General features: G+C 52.7%; 1 protein-coding gene across 12 annotated transcripts in view; it reads left to right on the top strand.

Annotated features, from left to right (window-relative positions):
• The first annotated feature begins 8,126 nt into the window (after positions 1-8,126).
• The window catches only part of FGFR2 (fibroblast growth factor receptor 2), a 97,425-nt gene continuing 78,826 nt past the window's right edge, over positions 8,127-26,725 (top strand). For 11 of the 12 annotated variants that reach the window (XM_053668415.1, XM_053668414.1, XM_053668412.1 and 8 more), the window contains exons 1-2: positions 8,127-8,582; positions 12,521-12,806. In XM_053668415.1, coding sequence (XP_053524390.1) covers positions 12,644-12,806 — 163 coding nt within the window. In that variant the 5' untranslated portion in view covers positions 8,127-8,582; positions 12,521-12,643. Of the gene's footprint in view, positions 8,583-12,520; positions 12,807-23,042; positions 23,352-26,725 lie in introns of those variants that run through there. The other variant, XM_053668409.1, reaches the window with a different exon arrangement.

The raw sequence follows: 26,725 nt of genomic DNA, 5'->3' as shown, positions 1-26,725 counted from the left end.
TGCATCAGTAACTGGAACAACAAATTGTTGTTTCTCTCTCTCAAATCGAAGAAGGAGAAAGGGGAAGGGGGAGGCAGAGAAGGAGCAGCAGCCTGTCTTTCTTGAACTTGCCCCAACCAGCCTGCCTGCAGGACTGGTTTCTACCCAGCTCAGAGTTGCCGTATGAAACGCAGAACACTCAGTTCAATCCGAATTCCAGGTAAACAACGAGTAACTTCTTCATGTAAGTATGTCCCATGCAATATTTGTTCATGCAACATTGTGGAATACTCACACTAAAGAATTTATTTATTATTTATCTGAAATTCTGATTTTACTGGGTGACCTGTTTCATTAGCCAAATTGGGCATACCCTTTACCCAGAGTGTGCTGAGTGGTGTCTTGTTTTATTTGGACAACATAAGGCTAACAAATGCCTTGATCCCTTGTTTGATGCACACACAGCAGTTTTACCAAGAGAACGAATGGGTCCATTCCTTGTCCCCAGAGTATAGGACAAAACGATGCCTCCCCTGAATAGAACAAAGACTCTGCTGGTGGTCAGGAGGAGCTAACACCGGAATGAATTTCTACGTGATATTGAAAAGGGAAAGTGAGCAAACAGTCTGCCCTAGACAGCTTGAGCTGCGGCTGGGATCAAGACCATTAGAGGTGAATACTGAACAGGGTTACCTCCAATATTCACAGCCAGCAAATAAGGACACAGAGGCTCAGAAAGGCTGAGTGACTTGCGCACAGCAGAGAACTAGCAGGAAAGTAGGCCGGGGTTAGGACAGGGCTACAAAGAATGACGTCTGAATGCCTTTAGTCTGGAAACAATACCGGCTAAATGAAATGTATTGATTATTTGCTGTGGAGCCCTGGCAATCAAGCGAGACATTCTGTCCTAGCTGTGCTTTGGCAAGCACCCGGATCCCTGCTGCAGATACGCCTCGACACTGATCACTCATCACCTGCACAGACCCAGCGACTTCACGCTGAGGCCGGTTGCAGGAGGGATCGCCCCTCTCCCAGGCCGGGTTGCCCCCTCGAGCGCTCTGCGGGGTCTTTTCACGCCCTAGCACCTCGCATCTCCCCATCCACCCTGTGCGCGCACCGGACGCTTTCGGCCACACGGGGGCGCCGGCGCCTGCCACTCGCCTCCCCGCGCAGAACCCCGGAGAACAAAGGGAACCTTGGGACCTCCCTCACCTGGAGCCACCTGCTCCCTGGGGAGCTGGCTGGGGCGCCAAGCCGGCATCCAGCCCCCGGCGTAGGAGTTAATTTTCGCTCAAGGCTGCTTTTAGAATCTGTTAAAGAAATTGCTTCCCCCTTGATGGCCTTTCTCCCCAGGCTGGGGACAAAATACAAGAGCTCCGGGGCTCTAAAAGGGTTACTGGGCTTGTGGTTTTATGATGCGTCCTGCTCTGTATTCTCCGTCTCCTTGCCGAGTTTACCAGGATCCTGGCAGCATCATTTTTCTCCCCTTTGGTTTATTAAAGTGAACTTCTTTCCACTTTTGGACAATGTAGACACGCAGCGTCGGGAAACAGTGTAGCACACCAAGTGCAGAAATGAGGAGGGAGACATACACCCTGCAAATCGGGTCATTGCAAGAAAGGCGACTTCCACCACACCGCTGGGTCAGCCTGGCCCCGAAAACAGTGTTTATTCTCTAGCTTCTAACTCTACATCATCGATGACCTGCAAAACCTTGTGTGAGTGTACCCCGAGGCCTTAATTGGGACGCTCCCAAAGAGGCTAAATTACAGTCACTGACACTGAACAAGTATCTGTGGCAAGCCTATTGGGCACAAAGGCAGCCCAATAAACTGCTGAGGACTAGCCAAGCAGGGTGCCAGGCCCTGGAATCCAAAGACAGGCTGGGCTTCCCTGGGTGTTACAATTCAGTGGTTCCCAGCTGACCCCTCTCCCCCAAATTGTTTTTCAAGGTCCACTTCACCAGGGCTTTCTGCCCCTTTGGTTCAGCAGGCCTTTTCTCCACTGGATTCAGGGCTCTGAGTGCAGGGACTTGGGTCCCAGAGGATTGGAGGGAGCTGCAGTCCTCACAGAGGGGAACTTGGGGCCCACAGATACTGGAACGGAGGCCAGGGCTGCTCCCAACACAACCCTGACCCCCCTCACACACACACACACACACACACACACACACACACACCGACACCGACCAGGAGGTGATGCTTTAGCACCAATGCACCTTCCTTCCATCAGCAATAACGGTGTCTTTGTCCACCAAAGGTCTGTTCTGGGCATCTCTGGCACACTTCCCATATGAGCAGTAGAGTTCTGGTCCTTAAGCCCTGCTGGCAGCCCGAGATGAGGGACCATGTGTGGGTGTTGGGGGAGAAAGGCAGGAGCAGCCCCTGAGGGTGTCCTTGGCTGTGGTCTTCCTGGAGGAGAAAGGGGAAGCGGGGAGCACTCTCCAGTGAAGTCCCACAGAATGCTCTGCCACAGTGACAGTTTCCTGTCATGCCTGTGATGCCCAACTTGGTGGCTCTAGCCATGTGTGGCACTGAGCACTTGAAAGCATGTGGGCTGCCCTGGCCAACTCAGTTGGCTAGAGCATCATCCTAATACACCAAGGTTGCGGGTTCGACCCCAGGTCAGGGCACATACAAGAATCAACCAGCGAATGCATCAATAAGTGGAACAACAAAGTGATGTTTCTTTGTCTCTCTCTCTCCCTCTCAAATCCCCCTCACTGCCCCCTCTCCCCTCGCATAAAAAGCATGTGGCTGGTGCTACTGAAGAGCTGAAGTTTAAGTTTTATTCAATTCTAAATTAACTGGAAATAATCACACTGGCTACTGGCTGCTAGATTGGACAGTGCCAGCAGAGCTCCAGGCAGTGATGGTGGGCGTGGGGGGGGAGGGAGCAGAGGTGGCCACAGGATAGAACTGTCCCTCTCTTCCTGGTTTGCACAAGAACTGAAACCACCTGCATGTTTCCTCTCCAGCACTAGAAGGCGCTGTGGTGGTTGAGGTGGTGGCTGCAGATTGCGGGTGGAGGGAGGGCTCGGGGCCTCAGACAGGCATTGATATAGCAAAAATTGCCCTGACGCAGCAATGGGACAGGGATTAGAGGACTTTCCCAGTGGACAGGGTCGGCAGCAGGGTCCCTAGGCTATGGTTTCAAAGTACCGTAAAGTGGGTGTTGACTTCCTGCAACCCGGCCACCTTTTGGGTGATGTTGAGTGAATGAATGAGCACCTCTCGTTTCCCTGGAGACAGGGGATGCTCGGAGGGGCTGGACATCATACACAGATTTATCTTTTCAACCCGAAGAAGGGGACCTCCGTTATGCAAGAGAAGGTGAGGCCAAGGCAGAGGGAGCGAGTTCAGTGAATATTCCAGAATCTTGATGACCTCGGGATGAAAACGCAGGTCTGGGGCGCCGAGTGCGGTGCTGCTACTACTGCACAGTGTTGCTTGTCCATCGCCCTGTGACCTTGGGCGTTGCGGACATCACATCCGGCTGGTTTGGCCAATCTGTGAACTGGTCAATTTCCCCTCCCACGTTCCGATTGGCAGAGACTGGGTAGGAACTTGCAGCAGGGTTTTGGGGGGATGGCGGGTGACAAGGGGCCATTATTGAAGCCAGAGGAGAATGTCCCCAATTAAGCCCCCCTCCCACTCTCTTTTTATAACAGTTTTTGCTTTTCTTGAAGGAGAATGCAGTGAAGGTTCCCGAGTTGCCCCTTCACTGTGTTTTGAGTAACAGACCTGGTCTCCCCGTTGTAAATAGTGAATGCGTGGCCGGTTGTTCAGTTTTGATTTCTCATCCTTCAGCCACTTTTCAGAATGCTCCATGTCCATTTGTTTTCATATCATCACTCAGGATCATCTTATGAACCACAGCTGTTGGCCTTAAGTCTTCCTTTATTTGGAAGACTGCAGATGTGGGAGAGAGATGTCCACCTGTTTTCTGCACCTGAACCTGAAGCTTCCTAGAAACACAAATTTTTCCTGGAGCACTTGCAGAAAGAATTGGACTAAACCCATGGTGAGTGGGTAATTGCTCTCTTGAGACAGTGACATTGTGGGAGGCAATGAATTCTGCTCCCGTGTTTCAATTTGACATGGAGTGGAATCACCTGGAAAGAGCCTCACCTGGCAAGGAGTAGGGAAAGCAGTTGATTTGCTCTGGTGGCCGTTGGAATGAATCCCAGCTTGACCTGGAGACCCGACTTCTGCTTTCCCAGCCACTGACCTGTGGGGGGGCTTTGAGCCCCTCAGGTCCCCCCTCTGTGCCCCACTTTCTTCCCTAGTAAAATGTGGGGTCGGCATGATGGTTTAACATACACCTCCTCCCCTTTGGGCCAGTCTCCTTAGGAAGACTCATCCACGTCACTTGAGCCCCTTGGAAATCCAGTCAACTGTAAGAGCAGGGGCATCAGGACCATTTTCATCCAGATGTTCCTGGTGTTTTTAAAGAAGCTCTTCTTTGGGGGAGGGGGGTAAATTCTTCAGCAGTGTTAAAACTGCCTTGTGCCTGGCATCACTGCCATCTCCTTCACCTCCCCCCACCCCGTGTCCCCCCCTCCCCAGCCTAAGGACAGCTGCAGGGAGCAGTGGGTACCACTGAGCCTGGCATTGCCTTCCATTCGATGGCCATTGGCATGGCTCAGGCTACCTGCCCAGGCCCTGTCTCATTTCAGGTGAGTCTTGTGCAGGCACCACCAGGCCTTTCAGCTGGGGCAGAGGGGTGGGGTGGGGGATGGGCAAGTCAGAAGTTAACAGCCCCACACTCTTTTAAAACCAGGTCCGTAATAATATCTAGGTGGCATTACTGGGTTCTTGGGTCTTCACTTCAGTCCTTCCAGTAGTCCCAGGAGGAAGAATAACAAGAACTAATAATAATGAGCTAATACTAATCATTGGAAACATCTTTGGAAACTAATCATTTGGCACACGCCTTTCCCAAGTGCCAAAGAGTTCCTTTAGCACCAAGAGGGGCATCCGAATAAAAAAAAGTCTTGTCCAACCTTAATTCACTTAATTCTCTTTGTGATCCTATTAACTCAGAATAGGTACCATTATTTTCCTCATTTTATACCTGAGAACATGGAAGACTCAGAGAACTTAAGTAACTTGCCCAAGGTCACACAGCCGTTGAGTGAAGGGACCCACAGCCTGTCTGTTGGAACCAAAGCCCCTTCGCCTCAAAGTGAAGCAGGACTTCTAGAAGGACTGTCTCCAGGCTTTGAGATTCAGTTGGAGGTTTAGAATCACCGGTGACGTTCGGCACTGGGACCCATGATCCCACCTCAGTGAGAAGCCATAAGTCCCCAGGAGTGACGACTCTTACCACAACTGTTGGACTGTTCTGTATTTCCCCTTCCAAATGCTTCTTTGGTGCTATGGACTTCACTGCGATGTAGCTTAAAGCTTGAAAGTCATAGTTCTGCAGAGAGCTCAGAACCACATTAGAAGGGCTCATTAGCACTTAATTAGCCTTCACTCATCTAAGGCAAGGAACAGCCACCCATTAACAAACAAATTATCAGAAAAAACCCCAAACCTTTGAAGGGGAGAGGTGCAGTTCCCACCCCCTTCCCTGTTCCTCTCCCATCACCAATGGTCCAGTGGCCACAGTTGGTCCCTCGGGACTGCAAGCCACTGGCGTCTGGGTGTCATTTTTCTCCCATGCATTGATGTATCATCACTAGAGTTAAAAAAAAAAAAAAAAAAGGGCATCTTGAGGGCTTTTGGAAAAAAATGGGGGGGGGGGGGTGGTGGCAACTACTCAGGACATTTTGTAAAGGGAAGAAAATTGTGAAGAAAAGGGTCCCCAGTAGGGGGTGGAGGGCTGGTGAATGAGGCCTTGTCTGGCGGGTCTTTCAGCTGAAACCTGGTGCTGGCGATCGAGTTCAGTTCAAACTGTCACCTTTAGTTCTCGCTGGCTTTTCTGCCCTCGGCCCTGAACCTCAACAGATTGGGGCTTATTTACCTATTCACACTCAGCCGTGGAAGCTCATTAATAGGCTTATTAGCAACACCATTCATGGGAGGCCATCAGCACAAGGGGTTCGAACCACTTGAAGAGGGAAGAGAAAAAACTGTAAAGAGATTATTTTCTCATTCAGAAGCCTCGCTGGTGTGAAAGCCTTCCTAGACCCTCTGAGGTTACTTGGAGCCTAAATATGACAGTTAGGTTTTTTGTTGTTTTTTTTTTAAAATTCCAAACATGCTTTTGCTTTTCTCCAAACTAAGGAGTTTGCCGTTGTGGGCTGCACTCCCTTAAAAGGGGACACTCTGAAGGGGAAAAGCAGCTTGTGATGGATGGGTGTCTTTTCTTCTCGGTGAAGAATAAATTCTGTAGACTGTGCCTGGATGTTAAAGTCCATGTTCTTATTCGTCATTTTCAGGGGAAGGCTTCCTCTTTATTCAGGGTACACAAAGCTCTTGGTGGCTGGGCATAGGGACGAGGGCTTCCTGAACCAGTAATTTATGTGAGAATGTGCTTACTGCATTTTCAGTGGCTGATGGATATGCTGTCCCAGGATGGGAAGGGATCTGCCCCAGACACTCGAGTTTCCCATTGGTGGTAAATGTAAAGAGGTGAGGGCCAGCCTCTGTTCCGGGCAGGCGGGCATCCACATCTCTTTTTGTGACCCAGGCAGGGTCTGAGAACTTGTCAAGTATTTGTACGTTCTAAACAACCAAGGTGGCAGTGGGTAGCTGAAGGTCCCCTGGCTGAGGGGTCCATTAATGAAAAAGTCTGGGACTGCCTCAGGACTTGGCCAACACATGCCCCCCAGCTGTACGGACTCACACTCTTGCTTGAGAATCAGACTGTTATCTGCGCTGTCAAATCTCCAACCATACAAGTTCATGTCCATTTGCTTACAGTCTTTCAATGGATTTTAAAATTCCCGGCTTTTAAGTAATTTAGGTAAAATCTTTCCTATGATGTATCATGAAGAGAGATGATTTTCTAACAGTGTGGCACCTTGAGAAAATATTTTCACGAACATTATGACGTGTGTGCTGTTGGTGACCCATGCACAACTGCATTTCCAAGTGTGGGAAAAGCCGATTTTCCAGGCCTGTTTGGTTCTCTCCGTCCACCTATCTGTAGGTGTCCAAAGCATTCTAAAGCACTTCTGGGTTTAATAGTCTTTTCTGAGCGATAAAAATGAAAGTTTTTTTTTTAAAACCATACTGTCTTGAACCTAAGCATGACTGCTTAGGAGCTGGATGACAGAGGAGGGAGAGGAATCATTAAAAAATAAATTATCCTGCAGACACAGGTGAAAAAGGTCAATAGAAATAGGAACTTCAACCAGTTGTAGCCTGGAGTTCAGATGAAAAAGCTATTAATAAGACTCAGAGAGGGAAAGTGATTTGCTTGCCATTCAACTCTTCAGAATCTTTCAGATTTCTTTATATTAATCCAGATGTATATTACTAAACAACACACTTTTGGTGGCAGTTTTTGACTTTTTCTGACAGTCATATGCAAAGTCGGGCCCTGCCAGTAACCAGCTGTGTGGCCCCGGACAAATTGCTTACCATCTCCCACCCTCAGTTTCCTCATCAGAAACTGAAACCATTACTCCGCCGGGTGGTTGTACTGATGAAAAAGAATACCCTGTTCAGTGTGCCCTACCCGGAGGAGGGCCTCCATAAATATTCGTTTCTTCTCTCATTGTTATTGCTTTGAAGGACAGAAAAGTGAATGTCCTGCAAACATTTCCAAGTTGCTTCCTCTCCTCTCACAGTTTCAGTTGTATTAAATTTCTCCCTCCGATACCGCGTCGAGGGTTTATTTTAAACCCTCTTTAGGGTTAGGGCACGCATTCTGTCATTTGGTTTCTGACTTGAGATTAAGCAGCGTAACGCAGTCATCGGCAAACTGTGGGTCAGTGGAACTGCCAAGGAACGGGAAGGGACCAGGCCTGACTCACGGAGGATGCTGCCGCACCTCTCATCCCGATCGTGGCCCAGCCCCTACTCCTTCGCGCTGGAGTCCCCGGCGGATCTCAAGCATCTGGAGCCGCGCAAATCGGGGCGGCGGGCGCGCGGCGCTGATTGGCAGAGCGGGCGCCGCGGTCCAGGAAACGGCTCGAGTTTCAGCGGGGGCGTGACCCGCCGAGAGGGGGCGGCGGCGGAGAGCGCGGCGGAGAGCCGAGCGAGCGAGCGAGCGAGCGGGCGGCGGGTGCGGAGGGAGCGAGCGCGCGCGGCAGCCACAAAGCTGGGGAGCCGCGAGGTCCGCGCGCGGCGTAGCTGGCCCGGCGCGGCGACTTCTCTCCAGGCTGGCGGGACCCGGGCGCCCCGAGGCCGCGGCTTTCTTGCGCGCTCTGAGCATTCGCAAGTTGCGAGCAAAGTTTGGTGGAGGAAAAGCCAAGCCTGAGTCCTTTCTTCTCCTCGCTCCCCAAATCTGCGGGCAGCCCGCGGGCGTCATGCCCGCTCTCCTCCGCAGCCTGGGGCTCTCGTGAAGCCTCGGAGTCTTGGCTCCGGCGAGTTCCCCAGAACCACTTTTTCCTTTTTGGAGTTTGCCTGGAGCTTGTCGCTGGCTCCATCGTGACCCACGCCGGGCGCAGGGGCAGAGCCGATCGCCGAGGAGCGTTGCCATTCAAGGTAATCGCCGTAGCGGGTGCCTCGGAGAGTCCCTCCAGAGGGGAGACTGGGCGCAGTGGGCGCCCGGGACACTGGGAGCACCGTCTCCCGAGCTGAAAGTGCGGGGCACTGGCGTTGGAAGCTGCGCCCTGTCCCTCCCTCTTTGGCTGCATGGGTTATGGGGGAACCTGGGTGCCTGCTGACGGCTGGGGTTTGGGAAGTTCTGCCTCTACCACCGCCGTCCAGATGCTGACATCTGCTCCTGCTCCCCCCTCCCTGTCAAACGCCCGCGGGCTCAGCCCCACCGGCCCGGTGCGGTCCTCGGACCCCAGAGTCCTCGGACGAGCGGCGGGGCTGCCTCGCTGGTGGCACAAACACGCAGGTCTGGGGCTCAGAAGGGCATCTTTCGGGTCCCTTATTCCATCGCCCGGGGAACGCCCGCCCTGTCCCATCTAGGCCCCGGAGGGGAACCTTTCTTCTGGAGGGAATCACTGGAGTTGGGCGGGCGACATCGTCGTAGCGTTGGCGATGCTCTCGGGGTGGCACCTTTGCGGGCGGGGGCTGCCTCGGTTCCACGACTTCAGTGCCGGGCGCCCCGCGGCCGCAGCGCGCCTGGGGCTAGGGGGCGAACTGGACCGACTTTTTCGAGTTCGCTGCCTGCTGCCGCTCAGAGATGTCGAAAGCGCAGGCGAGTTCTAACTTGCGCGCTCATTCTTTCAGCGACCCGGCTGCGCTGGGGAATCAGCCGAGGGCCCCGCGGGACGCTGGCAGGGACTCTCCCGTCCCGAGGGCTGGATGAAGGGGTCCGGCGCGGGGGCCACGAGGCTACACGGTCCCCTCGCACCCCACTCCCTTGCAAACTCTTCTCCGGGCCTTCCTTCTTCTTGCTCGATTCAATAAAACCTGCTCTTAAAGGCAAACCTGCTTTCACACTCGGGGCACCCATTATGTGTTTGGTGTGCAACGCTATCAACATTTAAAACCCTATTGTCCCCTTGGTCCCAAATCCCTGTAAATCTTCCTCTGCCCTCGACTCATTTTCATCTGAAAAGCCTGTTTAGTTTGAATAGAAAAGCAATCAGGCGCCCCTCTCCCTTTCCCTGGAATGTCAATTAAAATGCAGATTTCTTTGAGCTCTTTAGCGCCCAGAGAAGGAGGGAAAAACAGGATATTCCAGGCAAACAAATGAAAGAAATGCTACAATGAAACCGAGTTGGCGGTGGTGACGAGCTGCGGAGCTGCGGCCAGTCCGCATGGGCTTGTCAGCGTCAGCAGAGGGCTGACTGCGGTTCTGGGTCTGCCCGTATTTTATATGTGTATTTCTCGAGATTTCAGTCTGTTGAGGAACACCCCCTCCCCATTAGACCCCTTGATTGCTCCCTCTCCTGCTCATCCCTGGGGAGAAGGGCAATGCCAGGGAGGCTTTGAGCCATGAGATAGATCTGAGCCCTGGGGGGACCTGGGCACCACCCCCATCCCGGACCCCATGGCACTGCTGACTTTCCTGATGTGAAATCTACCGAGAACAAAGCGCAGCAGAGCTCTGCATGGGCAAGTGCTCCGGTGGACAGACAGATACCTGCTTAGAGGTGGAAGCTAATGAAGGCGGGCACTGGGTTGGCTTGCCTTTTTGGAGCGGTGGGGGACTAAGGGAATGTTCCGGTAAATCGAGGAGCCCAGGATAGACCCGGCATGGGGGACCACTCCCCACTCAGGCTCTTTCCACTGCCACTTTGCCTGCCTCCGGGGGCAGGCTTGTGCCGAGGTGAACGTGGACCCGGGGAGCGGGTGGTCATGAAGAGCCATCCATCACTGGGAGGATGACAGCTCCTCCCACGGTCGGGCTGAGAAGAGAGTTCCCTTTCAAGGGGAAAAATAAACACGCTGGGGCTTTCACTGAGGCGCAGACTCCAGGAAGGATTATGGTATTGAAGGCAGGAAGCCGGGATTGTGGCCGCCAGCGGCATGCTGGGCCTGTGTTCCCAACACCGAGCCCCGGGACCTAATTATCCCATCTAGGAGGTCCTTCCGCGCTTTCGTCCACTCCGGTGAGGAGTTGTGCGGACCGGCCACCTTAGGCCTCTGCCTTCTGGAGGTTTGGAGGGGGGCCTGCCGTGGGGTCTGGACCTGGAAATGGCTATAATTCCAGTTTCTGGTGCAGTCTGATGGGATGAATGAATGGCTTGAGGCGGAGCCCAGGCCGCTGTCCACCTTCCTCTGCTGAGAGCAGAGAGGGCTCCTCTGGGGCCGGGACTGGTGGGTGGGTCAGGGCTGGGGCAGCTGCCCGGGCTGAAATCTGCTAGGAGTTAAAAGACTGTGGGCGAAGTTGTCAGAGGCAGAAAATTCCCATGCATTCTGGAAAGGCTCAGTAAATCAGCGGGAACGTTTGTGTACTTACCTCCCACATGTATGTAGAAATAGATGCTGAATTATCTTTTGAGGCTTTTAACTTTTAAGAGGAAAGAAAAGTTGGGAGGGGAAAAAAAACACCCCAGCTATCTGAAAACACAGGGCGCGTACACACACACACACACACACACACACACACACACACACACTCTTTTGAGGGCAAGCACACCATCTTGCGTGTGCTGTATTTGAAGCAGAGGTTTCCCCCCCTGGAAATGGTGCTGCGCCCTCTTTCTCCTCACCCATTTTAACCTCTAGTTGCGGCTAAAAGCAGCGGTTTCCCTTACAAAGCTTCGGAGAGGCACAGACAGTGTCGAAATCCTCTGTCATAATTGGAAACATCAAGCTGGCGGGCAAGAAGCACGGGTTTAGGAGATTTTCATATTAAAGGTCTCATCCCCTGCCCCCTCCGATCCCCCCCAACTCCGTCTTATAAAATGTGGTTCATTCACACCATTCACAGAACCCGATTGTTTTCATCAAATTCGCTCAAGTCTGTGCGTTTCGGGTCTACACTTAGTAATTGATACTGAACCAATGTAAAAGTTCTTTGAATATTTTAAGCTCGGAAAATTCTCTTTGCCTTTGGATTGCACGGGTGAACAGAAGGCTAGGACATTCAGCGCCCCCTTGTAAAATTTCTACTCTGAGAATTTTAGCCAATAGGTCAGCCTATTGAAAGCCTCCGGCCCAATCGCATACTAGGACAGCCATTTGCATAGCATCCTCATTAATAACTCCCCGCCTTATGGATCAGAGCTCGCCTAGGCTGCGTTTTTTAACCCGCTCTTTGTAGGTTGAAGACACTGGGCCCGGGCTGCCATCCGTCACAGTGGAAGGGGGTTCAGGCTTCAAATCTCTCTTTAGATCAGCTCCTTTCCGTGCACCGCAGTTCAGTGCATTCCCCATAAGCGGCTGCTTGGTGAAAGACTGCAGACTGTTATTGCATTTGAAAATGAATCTTGACAAGTGTAAACTAGTGGGAATTTTTGGTAGCTTTCCTGGGATTCTTTATATTTCGCTGTCCTCCTTTCTTTTCATGTTCCCGGGCGGGTGGAGCACTCCACTCAGCTCCAGCTCCGCCGAAATGTCTGTAAGCAGCCTCCCCGCCCCGGGGTTCATCCTTCTAAAGCCCGCTCGGCCTAAGAGAAGTTAACAAGGCTGGTTATGCCAACCTGAGCATTGTTAACTTGCTTTTCTAGTTGCCCTTGAAGCTAAGGTCACACGGCTCCTGCTTTCGGAGGGCCGCGAAGGCGATGTGGGATTGGAGAGAGCACACTCCGCCTCACTGAAGGGGCCGCGTGGATCTGTGTCCTGTGTCCTCTGTCCTGCAGCTTTGCTTCGCTTCCTACCTCTGTTCCTAAGCAGTATGCTTTTACCAAGATCAGCCTCACACGTTCCGTGGGCCCGTGTGGGGGAAACGCCTGGGCCTCGGAGGTGCAGAGGGAAAGGCATTCGCAGATAATGGAGAAGCCTGTTTGAGCCCGCTTGGGTTTGATGAACGGGCTTTGGGGAGGATCGCACTGACTCGCCGCATCTCTTTCCTCTAGAGGCTGCAGCAGAAGCCACAGCCAGACCATCAGCAGCAGCAGCAGCAGCAGCACCGTGGTCCCTGAGCCCACCGCAGGCCGAAGGCGTTGCTGGCAGTCCATGCTTGCAGGGGAAGTGTGCAGATGGGATTAACGTCCACATGGAGATATGGAAGAGGACGGGGCATTGGCACCGTAACCATGGTCAGCTGGGGCCGCTTCGTCTGCCTGGTTGTGGTCACCATGGCAACGTTGTCCCTGGCCCGGCCCTCCAGTTTAGTTAAGGATACCACATTGGAGCCGGAAGGTAAGTTATTTAATGTCACTTTGCAAGTACCATGTTGGTTTTGGGATTTGTCTGGGGAAGTGGCACTTAGTTAGGTCAAGGCCTGGTTTAGAATCAGCTGCCCTCGCTTTGGAAATGAGTCTTCTCAGAGCAAGGGAGGGGGGGTCGCTCCCCTCGCCCCCCATGTCAGAAGTTAGGAGAGAAGGTTATTGATGTCGGACGGCAGGCAGAGTGTCTGTCGGGTTTGGTGTTTTCTCGGGGTGCGCATTTCTCTGTGCTGGGAGACGGGGGCCAGCAGTTTGCCTTTCTCCAGCCCAGGAGAGCTGTGGAAGGGCCAGCTGGAGCGCCCTGCGGGGGTAGAGACCTTACCAAAGGGAGAGCTTTGCTTGTGATGTGAAGAATTGCCATTTCCCAACCAAAGGAGCCACTGAGGGAAATTGCCAACATCGGAAATGCTGACATTTTCATTTCATTGTCTCCGGACAAAAACAAGCTTTTGAAGTTCAGCCCAGAGATACTTGACAAGTTAGACTTTTTTTTTTTTTTGATGGGGGCGGGCCTTGTGATTCATCACACTTAAGCAGTACGTCATAGAGCGGCAAATTCTATTTTAGGTAAATATGAAAGCAAGCGTCCCTGGGTGTCTCCCACACCTGTGAGAACTTCCAGAACCAGCAGGGCACGTGTTGGGTGGACCTGAGTTGGGAATTTAATCTGAAAGGCCTGAGGGCAGCTGTGAGCGCAGATTGAGGCCGAATCATTCAACTGGGCAGATGGGACCCTCTTCTCCAGGCCCTTCTGGGCTGTCGGTAGCCGAGCCTCTACTCGGTGCAGTGTGGAAATCTGTCATCAGCAGAGAATATTGGTAGCTGAGTTATTTTTCGAGTGGTAATCCGAGAACAAAACGCAGATCTCAGCACTCATCGCCACTTAATGAACCTGAGTGCCGAGAGCCCACCTGGTGCCTGCTCCGTCCCGGGCGCCCGCCGTGGTCCTGAGTGCTCTGGGGTCCGCTCAGCTGTTCTGGAAGCACCCTGGGAGGTAGGCTGGAAGAGGACCAGAGAGCCCGTCCAGGACGGGATGGGAAGGAGGGTCACGTTGCTGTCGGAGGTGAAGGTCCTGAGCGAGCCCCGCCCCCGCCTCGGGAGCCCCTTGTGAATCCTGTGAAGGGCTAGGACAGATCTTTTCTAACACGGAGGCACTTAACTCCCAAAGTGGTCAAGTGATGAGACCGGCACCCTTCTTCCAACACAGAGGCAGGGAGGCTTTGTAACGAATGGGTGTGGTGACGTCTCAGCGGCTTCTGCGTCTCCAGGAAGTGGCTCTGGTAAGAGGTGATGGCCGAGGCGCGGTGGCGACACCGACCGGACTCCCTCCTTGTGACATTTGCTGTGACACAGGCATGGATGTGGTCTGCAGCGATGATGCATTTTCAAAGGGCTTAAGAGGTTCCCGGTTTCTGAACGTCGTGCTGCACTTCTTTAATTTCGCTAATAATTAAAATGGATGTTTCCCTAATTGCTGGCTTTCCCTTGAGCGCGTCTCAGTGCACACGGAGGCCGCCGAGCCGGGCTTTCCAACGGCGCGAGCCCAGCCACAGTCCAGGTTAGGAAGGCACTGTCATTTCTCATTTAGACTTTCAGGCCAGCATTATTGGGAGTTGATTTCAACGTGGAGTGTAAAATGGTCCTGAAGGACTGCTTTTATCGTATTTAATTATTGAAGAAAGTTTAAAGGGCGCGTGTGCATGCAGGAAGAAGGAGGGGCTGCAGAGAGGGGAGAAACGGTGGGTCAGGGACAGTTCTTTGTGTCCAGCAGTGTGTGGTTGACAGCAGGTTTTCCCTCCCTGGGGCCTGAGGATGCCTCTGGGGTTGGGGAAAGGCCTGTGCATTCCCCAAAATTGTAGGTCAGATTTCGCAGATGTCCCTCCATGCATTTTTCTGGGTTCCTGGTTTCTATGACATTTGCATTGGGGTTGTGAGAGGTTAAAAAAAAGGAAAGAAAAGGTTTTGTGGGAGGGATACAACCCTGCAAAGAGGTGGCTTTGGAAAAGCATACAAACTCCTGGGCCTCAGTTTCTCTTTCTGTTATCTGAGGGTTTGATCAGATGATCTTTAGGGTCCATTTATGGATGTTACAGGAACGTTAATTCCCTCAGAAGCCATCTGACTACCTTCCTCAAGAGGTCGCTGGGGTGGAAAGAGCAGTTAGCCCAGGGCCAGGCATCCAGTAAGCCCTTGGGACATGCTTTCATCATTTTCCCCAGCGAGCTCCCTGTCCGTGGCCACGATGACAGTTGCTGCGTGAAGGCGGAGGCCCTCCCTGTGTCCAGGAGGCTGTGTTTGCTTCCTGCAGGGTCTGCCCTTGGTGGGTTTGCTAGCCCAATATCGGCAACAGCCCACAGGAGCCCCAAGACGAGTTCTTCCAGTTCTTCCATCGCAGGAGTTGTGCTTTGGTGTCAGAGGTGATTAGGAAGGAAATCAGTTTGAATGAGTAAAGAGTTAGTAACAACTGGAAGCAGGCTGCCAGAGGTGCTTCCAGTTTAGGCTGTGGTCGCAATGAGTCTGGGGGACGGGGGGGGGGGGGGAGAAGGGGGGACACTGATCCCCCATCCACTTACATTTTCCTTGGTACTGTAACTGTAGTTTTGGTCAACAATACGTTCAACCTGGACCTTGTGCTGCACAAGGCCTCGTCTTGGGAGACTTGGTGGTTTGTTCATTTGGAAGCTAGGGTTAGATAATGCCTGTTGGGGTGGACCAGAGAAAAATGTGTCTGGAGAAGACAGTGACTGAGTTCCAGGAAGGGGCCTGAGCCCTATCTTCACATGATGAGCCCTTTCTAGTCAGCTTGGCTTTGTACAGTAGCTGATCATATTGCGAGTCATCATATCATGTCATCTGTCTTCTGCACACTTTGTGAAAGGGTAGCAGTAGGGTTGGGCTACTCAACTGTCTGAAGAAAACAGTCTCTAGAAGATTTTAATTGTTAATACTCCAAATTAAAAATGGATATTTACAATCGGTCATTCATCGTAGGGGACCAGCTGGAGGGCGAAAACTCAGTTACTGAGGCAATGGAGGGTAGTCCTCAATGCCAAGTACTGTTTCCATTGATTAATAGTCTAATTATTTAAAGGACAGTCAAGCTTGATTACCCTGGGGAGGAGGCAACTCTTACTTTCCCGTTCTTCCTGACTTTGCCACCTACTCCGGGTTAATTAAGGCGCTGTTGACATTAATGACATCTTTGTTTACACCAGCCCAGTAGGAGCCAAAATAAAAGGGCTTTTCTAGCCCCCAAACCCTTAATTACTTTCCCACCCTTCACCAAGTGTGATTCTGAAAAGCAACAACCTGGGAAGCAAGTAGTTTGCATGTTGTTGTTCTTTTTAACCAGTTTTTTTTTTTTTTTTTTTTGCAACCTTCTATGAGGGGTTGCTGTCTTGGACCAACCTGAGTTGGTCCAAAGTTCAACAGCCAAGACCTTGAGTGAGGGGTGTGCACGGAGTCCCCCCCACAAGTCAGATTATTTCAGTGTGGTTAATGTCCTTTGTAAGAGTATTGTAAAGGCCATAACATCAGCCATACGCATTTAATTGCAAGTTAAAAGAAAAGAAAAAAAGAATATATCCGCATACCAAGAGTGAATGACTTAAAATAATCTTCTGTTTTGTATTATCTGCATCTTTGTTCCTCAGTGTGAGTGTTAATGTTTAAGAGCTGACTGTAACTGGATAGTTAGCTTAGGAACAAGGGCTTATTCTTGGTCAATTAAGCCAAATGCAGGCTTACACAGTTAACTACACAATGAGGTACACATTCTTTATTAGTGTATAAAGTATTTCACAATTCATAGACAAAGAGCTGTGTTTAATATTACTTCTAGAGCAAAAATTTGGCAAGCCCGGGGAACTGGTATGTATATGCTTTCTACCCTGGCTCCCTCCGACCCAAATGCCCTGTGCTGGGTCTGTTTGTTTTTAACCCCTTCAAGCATCAAGCACCTCCTCTGCCACCAGCCCCCCACCCCACTTGGCCATAACTGAAGACTTCCCAGTTTTTCCCCACCCAGTGAAGGGTGAGGATTCCAATAACCACCGCCATCCAATCTGAGATGTTTTTAATATTAGGCTTAATGAGTAATTACATGGTCACGAAATAACCGAGGTGGTGTTGGAACAAGACAAGTTTTGTTTAATGTTCATGATCTCAATAAAACGTATCTAGCAGCCCTCCAGTGTGCAGTCTGTGTGGGTGTTTACTTACCCCGGGGCAATTGTTAGAGGGCTACCACCCCCTTTTATCAGAGTGTAGCCTTTAAAGGGAAAGGAGGGAAATTGGCCGCGGTGTGCCAGTGTGTCAGACCAAGTAGGAGACACCGCTGGTGTGCCACATCGCACAGTCCTGGTTGGGTTCTTAGCAAGGGGACTTGCCTTGGTAGGCAAGGAAGTGATTGTGTTTTTGAAAAGGCTTTAGACTGTCCCACAGGTGGCTGTGACCTGGCTGGCTCTGTGTGGCTGTGCATGAATGTCCGTGGTCTTTATTATTCCCCTGTTCTCCTCGGAGGATGACTTCGGCCTTAGGTTTCTCCTGGTTTTTATACTTTGGCTGCATCCAGGTGGGTTGTACCCATGGCTCTGCTCTCCCAGCCGTCCCTGCTTAAAGGCTTGAGGTTGCTACCCTGGTCGTCACACCCTAACCCCGCCTCTTTCTCCCTGCCCTGCCTTCTCAGAGTAGTTCCTTTTAACTGATGGGGACTGTGTTGAAGGCTCTATAGGGGAACGTCAAGCCTGATGGGTAAAGGGCTGAAAGTTTGGCCTTAGCCGAGAACATGGGTTTCTGATCATTGTATCCAAGATGAGCAAACCCCTAAGGACTCAGCTTTGACCTGAACAGGGGCTCTTGAACTTGAGTTTTTAAAGCTATGTACAATTCGTGTTCCGTTTGGGGGAAGACGTTTCATCTTTATGGGAAGCCTTAAGGCTTGCTGGCGGCCTTAGAGCCTCCACGGACTGGCCACTTCCTCCTGCCGACCCAGGTAAGCCTGGCGTGACCCAGCCAGGTGATGCTCTGGCCTTGGTGGATGAGGAGGGAATATGAGGAAGAGGTAGGGAAGGGGGTACCCAGGGGTCAAGTTCTTGAAAGCAGTTTGTTTGGGCGAGCTGCTGGGCTCTTCTCGGTGATGGGCCAGCGTATCCCAGAGGTGCCTCCATCTGAAATGAACAAAGGTCACTTTTTTAGGGCCTGATAGGAAATCTAAAACGGTAGCCACACAAGGGGTGTGTGCCGTTTGCGGGCTTCCGCAAGCCTCCACTGTTGTTAACATCAGGGTGTTACCCTTTCTGTATTCATGCAAAAGGATGTTTAATCCTTGGGACAGACCCCGGTTGTCCTGGAAGAGCACCTGTCAAGTGAAATAGGCACACTTTTGGTTTTCAGTAATTTTGCTTCGGGGAAACTTGCCCCACGATGGCTTTCCTATGTTGGGTGTGACCCCGCCCCACTCTGGCCTTCTGCCGCTTCCTGTGAATTGAACATGGGAAACTTCAGATTGGTTTTGACTGCATCAGGGAGCCAAGCTGCCACACACTCTTTCCTTTAACCCCTTGTTTTACAACCGAAGAATGGCAAGTCCCAAGTCACGTCCCAATGCTATGCAAAAATATATAGGATTTTGGGTTACAGCGAGCATGTTTTATGAGGGGGTCAAAAGGTAGCCTACAAGGAAAATACTGACCGATTCAGGAATGGCGACCATGGATGTATTTATCAGAATGATTTATACAACACCTTGCCTTGAAAGAGAGAACTGGAATATTAGCCTAATGTTGTAAATGTTTCAAATTCAAAATAACTCAACTCTTTAAAAGACCAAGAATCCCTCATAAAATTAACCTAAATTCTCCATCTGAAGCTTAAAAATATATATAAATGAAACAGTCATTTTGAATGGCCTGCGATGTGCTGTCTGGGTTCAGGAACTCACGGGAGGAACTTGGCCTTTGGCGCTGGGCCAGTTGTGTTTGCGTCTCTCCCCACTCTCCTGCTGCTGTGACCTTGGACAGGTTAGATAACCTCTCGGAGCCTCCCTTTCTTTATTGGACATGGGGCTGATAATACACCTGTCTTGGAGGGGGAAATATAATGGCCAAATGCAAATGGCAGGTAAAGCGCTGGCCCATGGAGGGTGCTCAGTAAGTGCTAATTTCTGCCCTCCCCGACCCCCTTTCCCTATCAAGGTATAAACCTGATACAGGAATTAAAACCAGCCTTTCAAAGGTGCTTGCCCTACTGTATGCAAAGATACATCTACATTTACATTAATTAAAAGAAAAAGAAGCTCTAGGCCCCGGATGTGTTCAACTCTCGTTATCATGTTGGGAGTTTGCAAGCCCCGGCCTTCAGGAGTGTGGTCGTCTTGCTGCTCGTGGTCCACATGGTTTGGGGGTTCAGGGTTGACGTTTATCCCCCCACTGCTCCCCCGTTGAAGAAAGTCCATTGCAGCCGTACAGTAGTAGTGGGACGCACACTTCTTGAGGAGCAGTGGATTTTGGCAAGGGAAGAGTTTTCTGTTTGAGGCCTCCACCGAGCTCTCACGAGGCCCTGGGATCCGTGGGAGTGAGGTGGGCCTCGTGTTCTCTGCTTTGGTGGTGGCTGGTGAGGGGTGCCCCACAGCATGCAGCGGTCACCCCTGCTGTTTTTGCCTGGGCTGACTTCCCCCGGTCAGTCTGCTGGCCGCTCCTGTGTGCACAGAGAGCCGGGTTTCCAGTCTGCGTGGAAGGAAGGTCAGGGAAGTTGTTCCAGGACCCACAGTACTTGGGGGAGGGGCTGTGCAATCATTTAGATGCTGTACCCCTTGGGGGTTTCTTGGGAGGACGAAGCTGATGGCAATGGTAACTCGCTTTACTTGTAACCCTGTGTTGCTGTATATCATGCTCACTTTTTTGCCCAAATTTTTGAGGGGAAAATAAGGATGTGCATTATAGATGGGCACAGTGATCACAGTGTGCGCAAAAGCCGAGGGTGTGCGTTATATGCAGCAAACACACGGTGTGTTTCACGTGTCAGATGCTGTGTTAGGTGCTTTGCCACGTATCATCTCTAATTTTAATATTCCAGCCGACCACAGGATTTCGAGTCCCATTTTATGGACAGGGTCACTGAGGCTCTTGGGGATGACGCGGCTCCTTCAGGTCCCCACGGTTAGTGAGTGTGGGCCCAGGCCTTTGGGGGAAATTATTGGTGTAATAAGTTTCCTATTTGACTCCTCCTCTTTCCTGAGCAGGAGGGTCTTTTGTGGCCCTCTGTTCTAAATCTGTCATTCCTGTCCCCCTCTCCAGCATAGCCACCTTGCTCCCCTAAAGATGTTTGAGGAAACATCACAGGCAATAAAAGCATTCCAGTTATCACCACTTTGTGATTCTTCTGGAATGGACTCCAGCGGTGCGCTGCTGCCTGGTTAGAAGCCAGTCCCCTCGCTGCCCAGGAGACGGGAGGCTGACTCCTGAGGCCCTGGTGGTGACCCAGGCTCGGCCACATGGCAGGGGCTCAGGCCAGGAGGGCTGACCAGGTCTCTGGATGTTGGCTTGCAAGCCACCTCTGCAGAACAGAGGCGGGTCACCCCCTCTTTTTCCTTGTCCCGGTTGCTTCTGGAGGTTTGCCCTGGGTCCCACTAAAGTTTAGCCTTTTTGACTGTCCCTTTGATTCCGTGTCAAGCTTCTCCCTCAGCGGTTCTGATTTGCGGTTGGGCCCAGGCCCTCGCCCACCTGCACACACTCATGTGCTGGGGCTCCCTCGGCCTGGAGCCCCAGGGACGATGAGTGCGCACCTGGCCATTCTGGTGTCAGAGACTCAACCAGAAAAAGGAAGGGAGGGAAAATTCCGAGAATGACTGGGTAGGGGCAACACTCACACCTCCTCCAGCCTCAGCGGGGAAGGCCGTCCAGGGGGAGAAGGGCCTGGGGAGAAGAGCCCATTTTTAATGCAAACAATGTTCAGTTTGGTGGTTTAAAAAAAAAAAAACCTAAACACTGAGGGGGTTGTAACTAGCTGCAGAGGGGGAGGGAGCCGGTTGAGTCCGTGGACTTTGCCCTGGGTCACTGGCACGGTGAGTGAAGACACCCAGGGGTCACCGGTGTCTGCAGGGGGGTCGGTGTGGAGGGACGCTGTAGAGCCTTTGGCTGGAAGGGGTCAGGGCAGCTTTCCCTCCGAACCCTGTAGTCCTGGTGCGGCGTCAGCTTCCAGAGTGGGCAGGCACCACGCTGTCTTCAGGACAGCGTGCTGTTCAGACCGCAGGACAACTCCTGTGGCTTCTCTGAGTGTGCCCCCAGGGGAGATTTTCAAGACCCTCCTTTGGGCCAGTCCTGTGGGGATAGAACGGCGAGCCAGGAACAGTCTCAGTCCTCTTGAGTGGGGGACACAGGCATCTGTCACGTAGCTGCAGACACCAGGGCCAGTTCCAATCCCAGGCGAAGGTGCTATGAAGGAAGAACATGGCGTGTCTCACAGGGGTTCTGGGAACCCCAAGGAGGCCAGAGTGCTGGGGGCGGGGGGCGCGTCAGAGAAGCCTGAGGAAGTAGGCCAGGCCAGCCTTGGGCGGGTGGGGGTCTGCGCCACGTTAAAAATTTTTATGGGTGCTCCCAGGGGGCCGGTCTTCAAGGAGGTGGGCACCTGCCTTAATACTTCAGCAAACTCGCTGAGTTGCAGGGCCCTAGTCAGCACCAGCCGGGCGAGCTGCTCAGGCTGCCCCGTGCCCAGTCTGGGAAATGTCACCGCAGTCTGCTGTCAACTTGTCACTGACAGGCGTCCGCCCTTACAGGTGTGCCACCAGAGCAGGTGTTCACGGGCACTTGCACTGTCCAGTCACCCTGCTCCTTGACCGTCTCTTTCCTGGGGCAGTAGTTTCTTGCCAGGCCAGGGAGGTAGCCTCAGGGCAGGGTGGCCAGGGGACCCAGGTAGACCTGGGCTGGGTAGCGATTCAGCTCGCCTCTCCGAGGCCTCTCCTGGGGACCCTCCTCTCTCTCGGAGGAGGGTGCCCAGTCCCGGTCTTGGAGTGGCCAGGTACGCCCAGCCCATGGGGAGCCAACTGAGATGCTGGGGAGTCTGGAGGACTCTCTCAGGTCAGACACCTCTCAGGCTGGTTTTGAAAGGGACCCCGCTGAGAGCCAGGGGCCCTTCCAAGTTTGTTTGTTTCTCAGTGCTTTTTTTTTTACCTCTTTGGAGCTTTTGCCTCTTGTGAAAAGGGGGGCCTAGGGCAGGGGAGAAAGGTTAGCCCAGGTGGCGCCTGTCTTAATTTGAAACTTCCTGCATTAAGGTGGTTTCAGTCCTCTGGCTCAGGATTCCCCCGGGGGGGAATTTTCCTTTTCTCTGCAAGTCACCGGGAGAATGGGACTCCCTGTGGCTTCTACCTGCCTTTCTGGGCCCTTAGGGGCAGAGCCTGCTGGGAAGGTGCCCCCTCCGCCTGCCCTCGACGTAGGGACACCTCTCCAAGAGGTCGTTCTGGCAGCTTGCTAGAGACCCCTCAGGCCACGCGTCTGCGCGGACAGCCTGAACACGCAGCCAGGCCCAAACTCGCCGAGGCCTAAGCTGCCAGAGCAAACCCATTCACACGAGGAGGGCCATCTGTTCTTCAGCATCCAGCTGCTGCCCCTTCATTTGCAAATGGCTGCGATGCGGCTGTGGCTTCAGGCTGTGGGGCCTGTCCCTGTCCTCGGGCACATCTGCTGGCTCTGAGTGAGCGTCGGGAAGGGTCCTGCGGAGAGAAGCAAGGCCGGGCCCTTTAAGTAAATGCGCTGAACAGTGTGCCCCAAAGTTCCCCAGATGAAAAGGCAGGAGGCAGCCTTGCCCTCCTGGCGTAACTCTAACCCCCCCTTCCCTTTTCTTTTGTCCCTGGGGCTACTCTAAAAGTATTCATTTATTCGGAAAATTTTTACCAAAGAGGGGCCGTTCCATGGGTTGGGGAAAATGTTAAATAGGATTTGGACGTCAGTCTGACCTTTGAGGGGGTTACAGGGCAAATGTATCCACCGAGTACACATTATTGATGGACTGTTCATTTATTAACTTTAGAGAGAGAGAAAGAGGAAGTGGGAGAGAGAGACCAATGTATATTGATTTCTTGTTCTGCTTATTTATGCATTCATTGGTTGATCCTTGAATGTGCCTTTAGTTGAACCTGCAGCCTTGGCGTTGAGCAACTGGACAGTGCTATTTATGTCAGTACTGGGGGGGTGAGCTGGTCCCAGCAGCCGCTTCTAGGAGCCACAGGTGACACTGAGTGTGGAAAGGTCCCTGAGAACTTGCTTCTGGAATGTGGTCAGGTTTCCAGTTTGGGGCACCCCCCCCCGAACAGCAGGCTGAGCGCCCCACGCCCTGAAACCCGGGTCCTGAACCTTGTAGGCTGTGTGAGGCCCCCCTCGTCTACCCCCCCTCTGGGGTTCGGGGCTCAGGGTTGTTTACTCCCTGCTTGCTGTGGGGCTGTGAGAAGTCACCCCTGAGCCCTGCTGGGATCCTGTTCTCAGGGGAATTCTGGGGGTTAACGTGCCCCCCACAGAAATACTATCAGGTTTGTTTGCGGGGTGAATAATAGATGATATTTAACAAGCCACAGGCCTCTTTCCTTGGTAAAGTAATCAAACAGGTGCTGTACATGGGTGTCGATAATGGCAAGTCTCACAAGGTCCTTGGATGTTTAGTTCTGTTTGGGAACATTCCAGAAACCTCTACTTAGGTAATGTACATATATTCAATGTGACAGGTTTGTTCATTTGAAAGAAAACCCTGTTTTAAAGTCAGAGGAAGTGCAAATTGAGGTTCTCGTGTGGTTGGGAAACAAGTCTGCTGATCAGTTAGTGTTAATCCACAGCCCGTGTTGGGGTGGATCGGGTGGGGGGTGGGGGCGGGGGCGGGGGCAGGCCTGCCCTGGCCCGGCCGAGCTGCAGGCGGCAGGGGACCCCGGCTGAAGTGCGGGGCACTTCCCCCCAGATGTGCCTCCCACTTGAAGGTTGATGAAGGCCTTCCCTGGGAGCCTGTGGGTTCGCCCTTGTGGTGACCTTGACTGGCCGTAGGCTTGTCTGTCCGTGTTTCCCTGTTGTGTAAACCAGGACTCCGATGTTCAGCACTGTGAAAGGGGCCGCCCAGCCTGACGGGGTTCCTCAGACTCCTGCCCTTGGATGCTGCCGCTGACCTTCATGTACCGCGGCCTCCGAAACAGTGCGGTCAGCAGTATCTGGGGTCTTGTGAAAACTCCAGCATCCTGGACCCCCCCCCCCACTCCTGCCAACCCAGAAACTTCAGAAGTGGCGCCAGGAAGCTGTGTTACCAAACTGTCCACGTGGTCTTCATGCAGAATACAGCCTGAGAGCGCTGCCCTGATCCCCTTCCCCCCTGCCCTTTGCCCCCTGCCCCCTCAGGAAGTCCTAGGTTGGAATAAGTAGGTGGGTGAGGGAAGAAGACTGGATGTGGTTGTGTGTGTACTTGATGGAGGGACAGCGGCCAAGGCGTCTTAGAGATGGGAATCAGGAAGTTTCACAGGGGAGGCGATGTTTGAGCTGGGCTTTGAGTGCTGAATAGGAGCCTGCCAGGCAGGGAGTATGGGAGCAGGGGGTGCAGTGCTCGTGTGGGCAGGCAAACCCTGGGGGGTGAGGGAAGGGGGGGTGGGGGCGGATCTGGGGCCAGGAGCAACCAAGGCCTTAGTGTGGGCGATGCTCCTGGGTTGTACCCTGCCAGTGTGTAGAAGGGTCTGTGCCCTTTCCCCTTTCTTTTTTTTAAAAAGTGGAGGTTAAATTCACTTTTCAGAAGTGAATGGTGGACCACTCTGGTGGGCCACTGTGGTGGTCTGTCGTGAACCCACGGGTGGACCACGAGAGATGGGCTAAGGGCTTGGGGAAGTCATTTGGCGAGATGGTGGATGTCCGGAGTAGACAGCAGACCCTGCCCTTGCTTGCTTTTGAGAGCTATTTCAGAGGTAGAGTCAATGAAGGCCAGGATGTGGGGACCAGTGGGATGGGAGGCAGGAGGGAGCAGGGCGTTAGAGCTGCTGGTGGCTTGGGTGGGTGTTTGTGCTGACTCCAGCAGGAGGCCGGAGGAGGAGGAAGGGAGGAGGGTGAAGGTCTCTTGCTTGTTTCGGATAAAACTCTCTGCAGACATCCAGGTGATACGTTGCCTTGGGCAGGTAGAAATATGAACCTGCAGGCAGGGGCGTGAGAGACATCGACAAGGCGAGGTAGGGAAGCTGCAGGGGTGGAGGAGGAGAGCAGCGCGGGGAAAGGACTGGAGGAGCCGGGGTGGAGTTCTGTCATGTGCACAGATACAGGACAGGCAGGGAGGTTCCCAGAAAGGCAGCAAGACCTCTGTGACTTACTCCTGTTGGTAATGCACACACGCACACACCCCCACGCAGAAAACAGAACGACACCAGGCAGTTTAGTGCTAAACTCCGTGGTGAGGCTCCAGAACTGGAACAGAGGTTCCTCTTGCCTGACACCCCCATCTTGCCACGTTGAGAAGGCCTTGCCGGTGGCTTTGCTTCTCTGTGCCGAGTCTGCTGCAGCTGAGGACCGACGGTCTCAGCGGGGAGGCCTCGTGGTGGCTGACCTGTGTGCTGGGTCCCTTCTGTGAGCGATCTCGTTTATCACGGTCCCTGGCTTGCGGTGAAGAGCCGTGACATGGTTAGAAGGTCGAGGGGCTTGTCTCAGGTCACACGATTTATATGTGGCACCTTTGGGACTCGGGTGTTCTGTGTGCTTCTGACATCCCAGCCTGTTCTGGCCTTTTCGGAAAAGTCAGCAGGGAGGGGACTGAAGTAAGCCTGAAGCCCTAACGCCCCAGTGTCCATGAAGGACTCGGGGAACAGCTGTGGGAATTGAAGGAGCTTCTCAGACGGGAGGCTTAGCACAGTCTGCGTGGTGCACAGTGCTGTCATCCACGCTCATGGGGCGCAAATGTCCTTGAGGATAGAGGGTCAGGCTTCTGGAACCGGAGATCACCTGTGTTCAGTCACCTCTTCAAGGCCACCCTTGACCTTGAAGACTATGTTGATAAAGGCCAAGGCATATCCTCTTCCTTCCTTGGACTCCTTGTGAGTTCCAAACCCCGCCCCCCAACTCTCTTCCTGCTTGGGGTACCAAAAGAGATTCCCAGTGGCCCCTGTAGGATGGCAGGGCCAGCTTTTCGACGAGGACGTGTCCCCTAGGACATTGTGCCCTAGGATGCCCTGAAGATCCTAAGAGCTGCCAGCCTCCTCTGCCCTGTCTGGCGAGTGGGTTTCTAGAAGGCCGGAGGCTGGGGGCCTGAAGGGCTAATGAGGGGCTAGGCCCCTCATTTCGCACTGGACCTTGGGGTGTGGGCCCCTCTCATGTAACTTTCAGCGCCATGTTCTGCGTCCTGGGCACTGGGTCCTCTCATGGCCCATCTCTTTGGGAAATGCTTTGTGAACAAAGAAGGGGCTCAGTTTTGAAGTTCTCGGTCAAGCAAAGTGAGGAGCGTCAGGGGATTTGTGCAGCCGACACTCTCCCTGCCTGAGTCCTGGTGGTCCCGTGGAAACTTTGCTCTTGTGACTATGAGAGTTTGACGCACGTGTTGTGACCAGGGAGAAAACCTGCCCTCCTGTTCTCTCTCTCTTCCTCCCCCCTCTCCCTGCCCCCCCCTTTGTCTCCCCCACCCCTTTTGGAAAACATAGGAACTAACAACTGAAACCGTCAGAATCAGGGAGCAAGGCCTCACTGTTTGATGGTGCCCTCCCAAACATGTCTGTTCTTCAGCTCTGCACTATTTCTACCTTTTTATTTTCTCTTCTTGAGCCTGAAGAGCTGTTTGCCCTGTTTCTCAAAGACAGACCTAAATTATATAATGGGTGTGTCTAAATATATAATTTGTAAGGGTTACCATATTGGAAGCATTAGCCATTATTCCACCCGATCATCAGGAATGTGAGCTGGT

This window comes from Artibeus jamaicensis, unplaced genomic scaffold, assembly GCF_021234435.1.
Source record: "Artibeus jamaicensis isolate MK-2021 breed Jamaican fruit bat unplaced genomic scaffold, CSHL_Jam_final contig_490, whole genome shotgun sequence".
Taxonomy (NCBI): Eukaryota; Metazoa; Chordata; class Mammalia; order Chiroptera; family Phyllostomidae; genus Artibeus; species Artibeus jamaicensis.
Note: the sequence above shows the minus strand (reverse complement) of the source record. Positions and strands in the feature narration are given on the sequence as shown.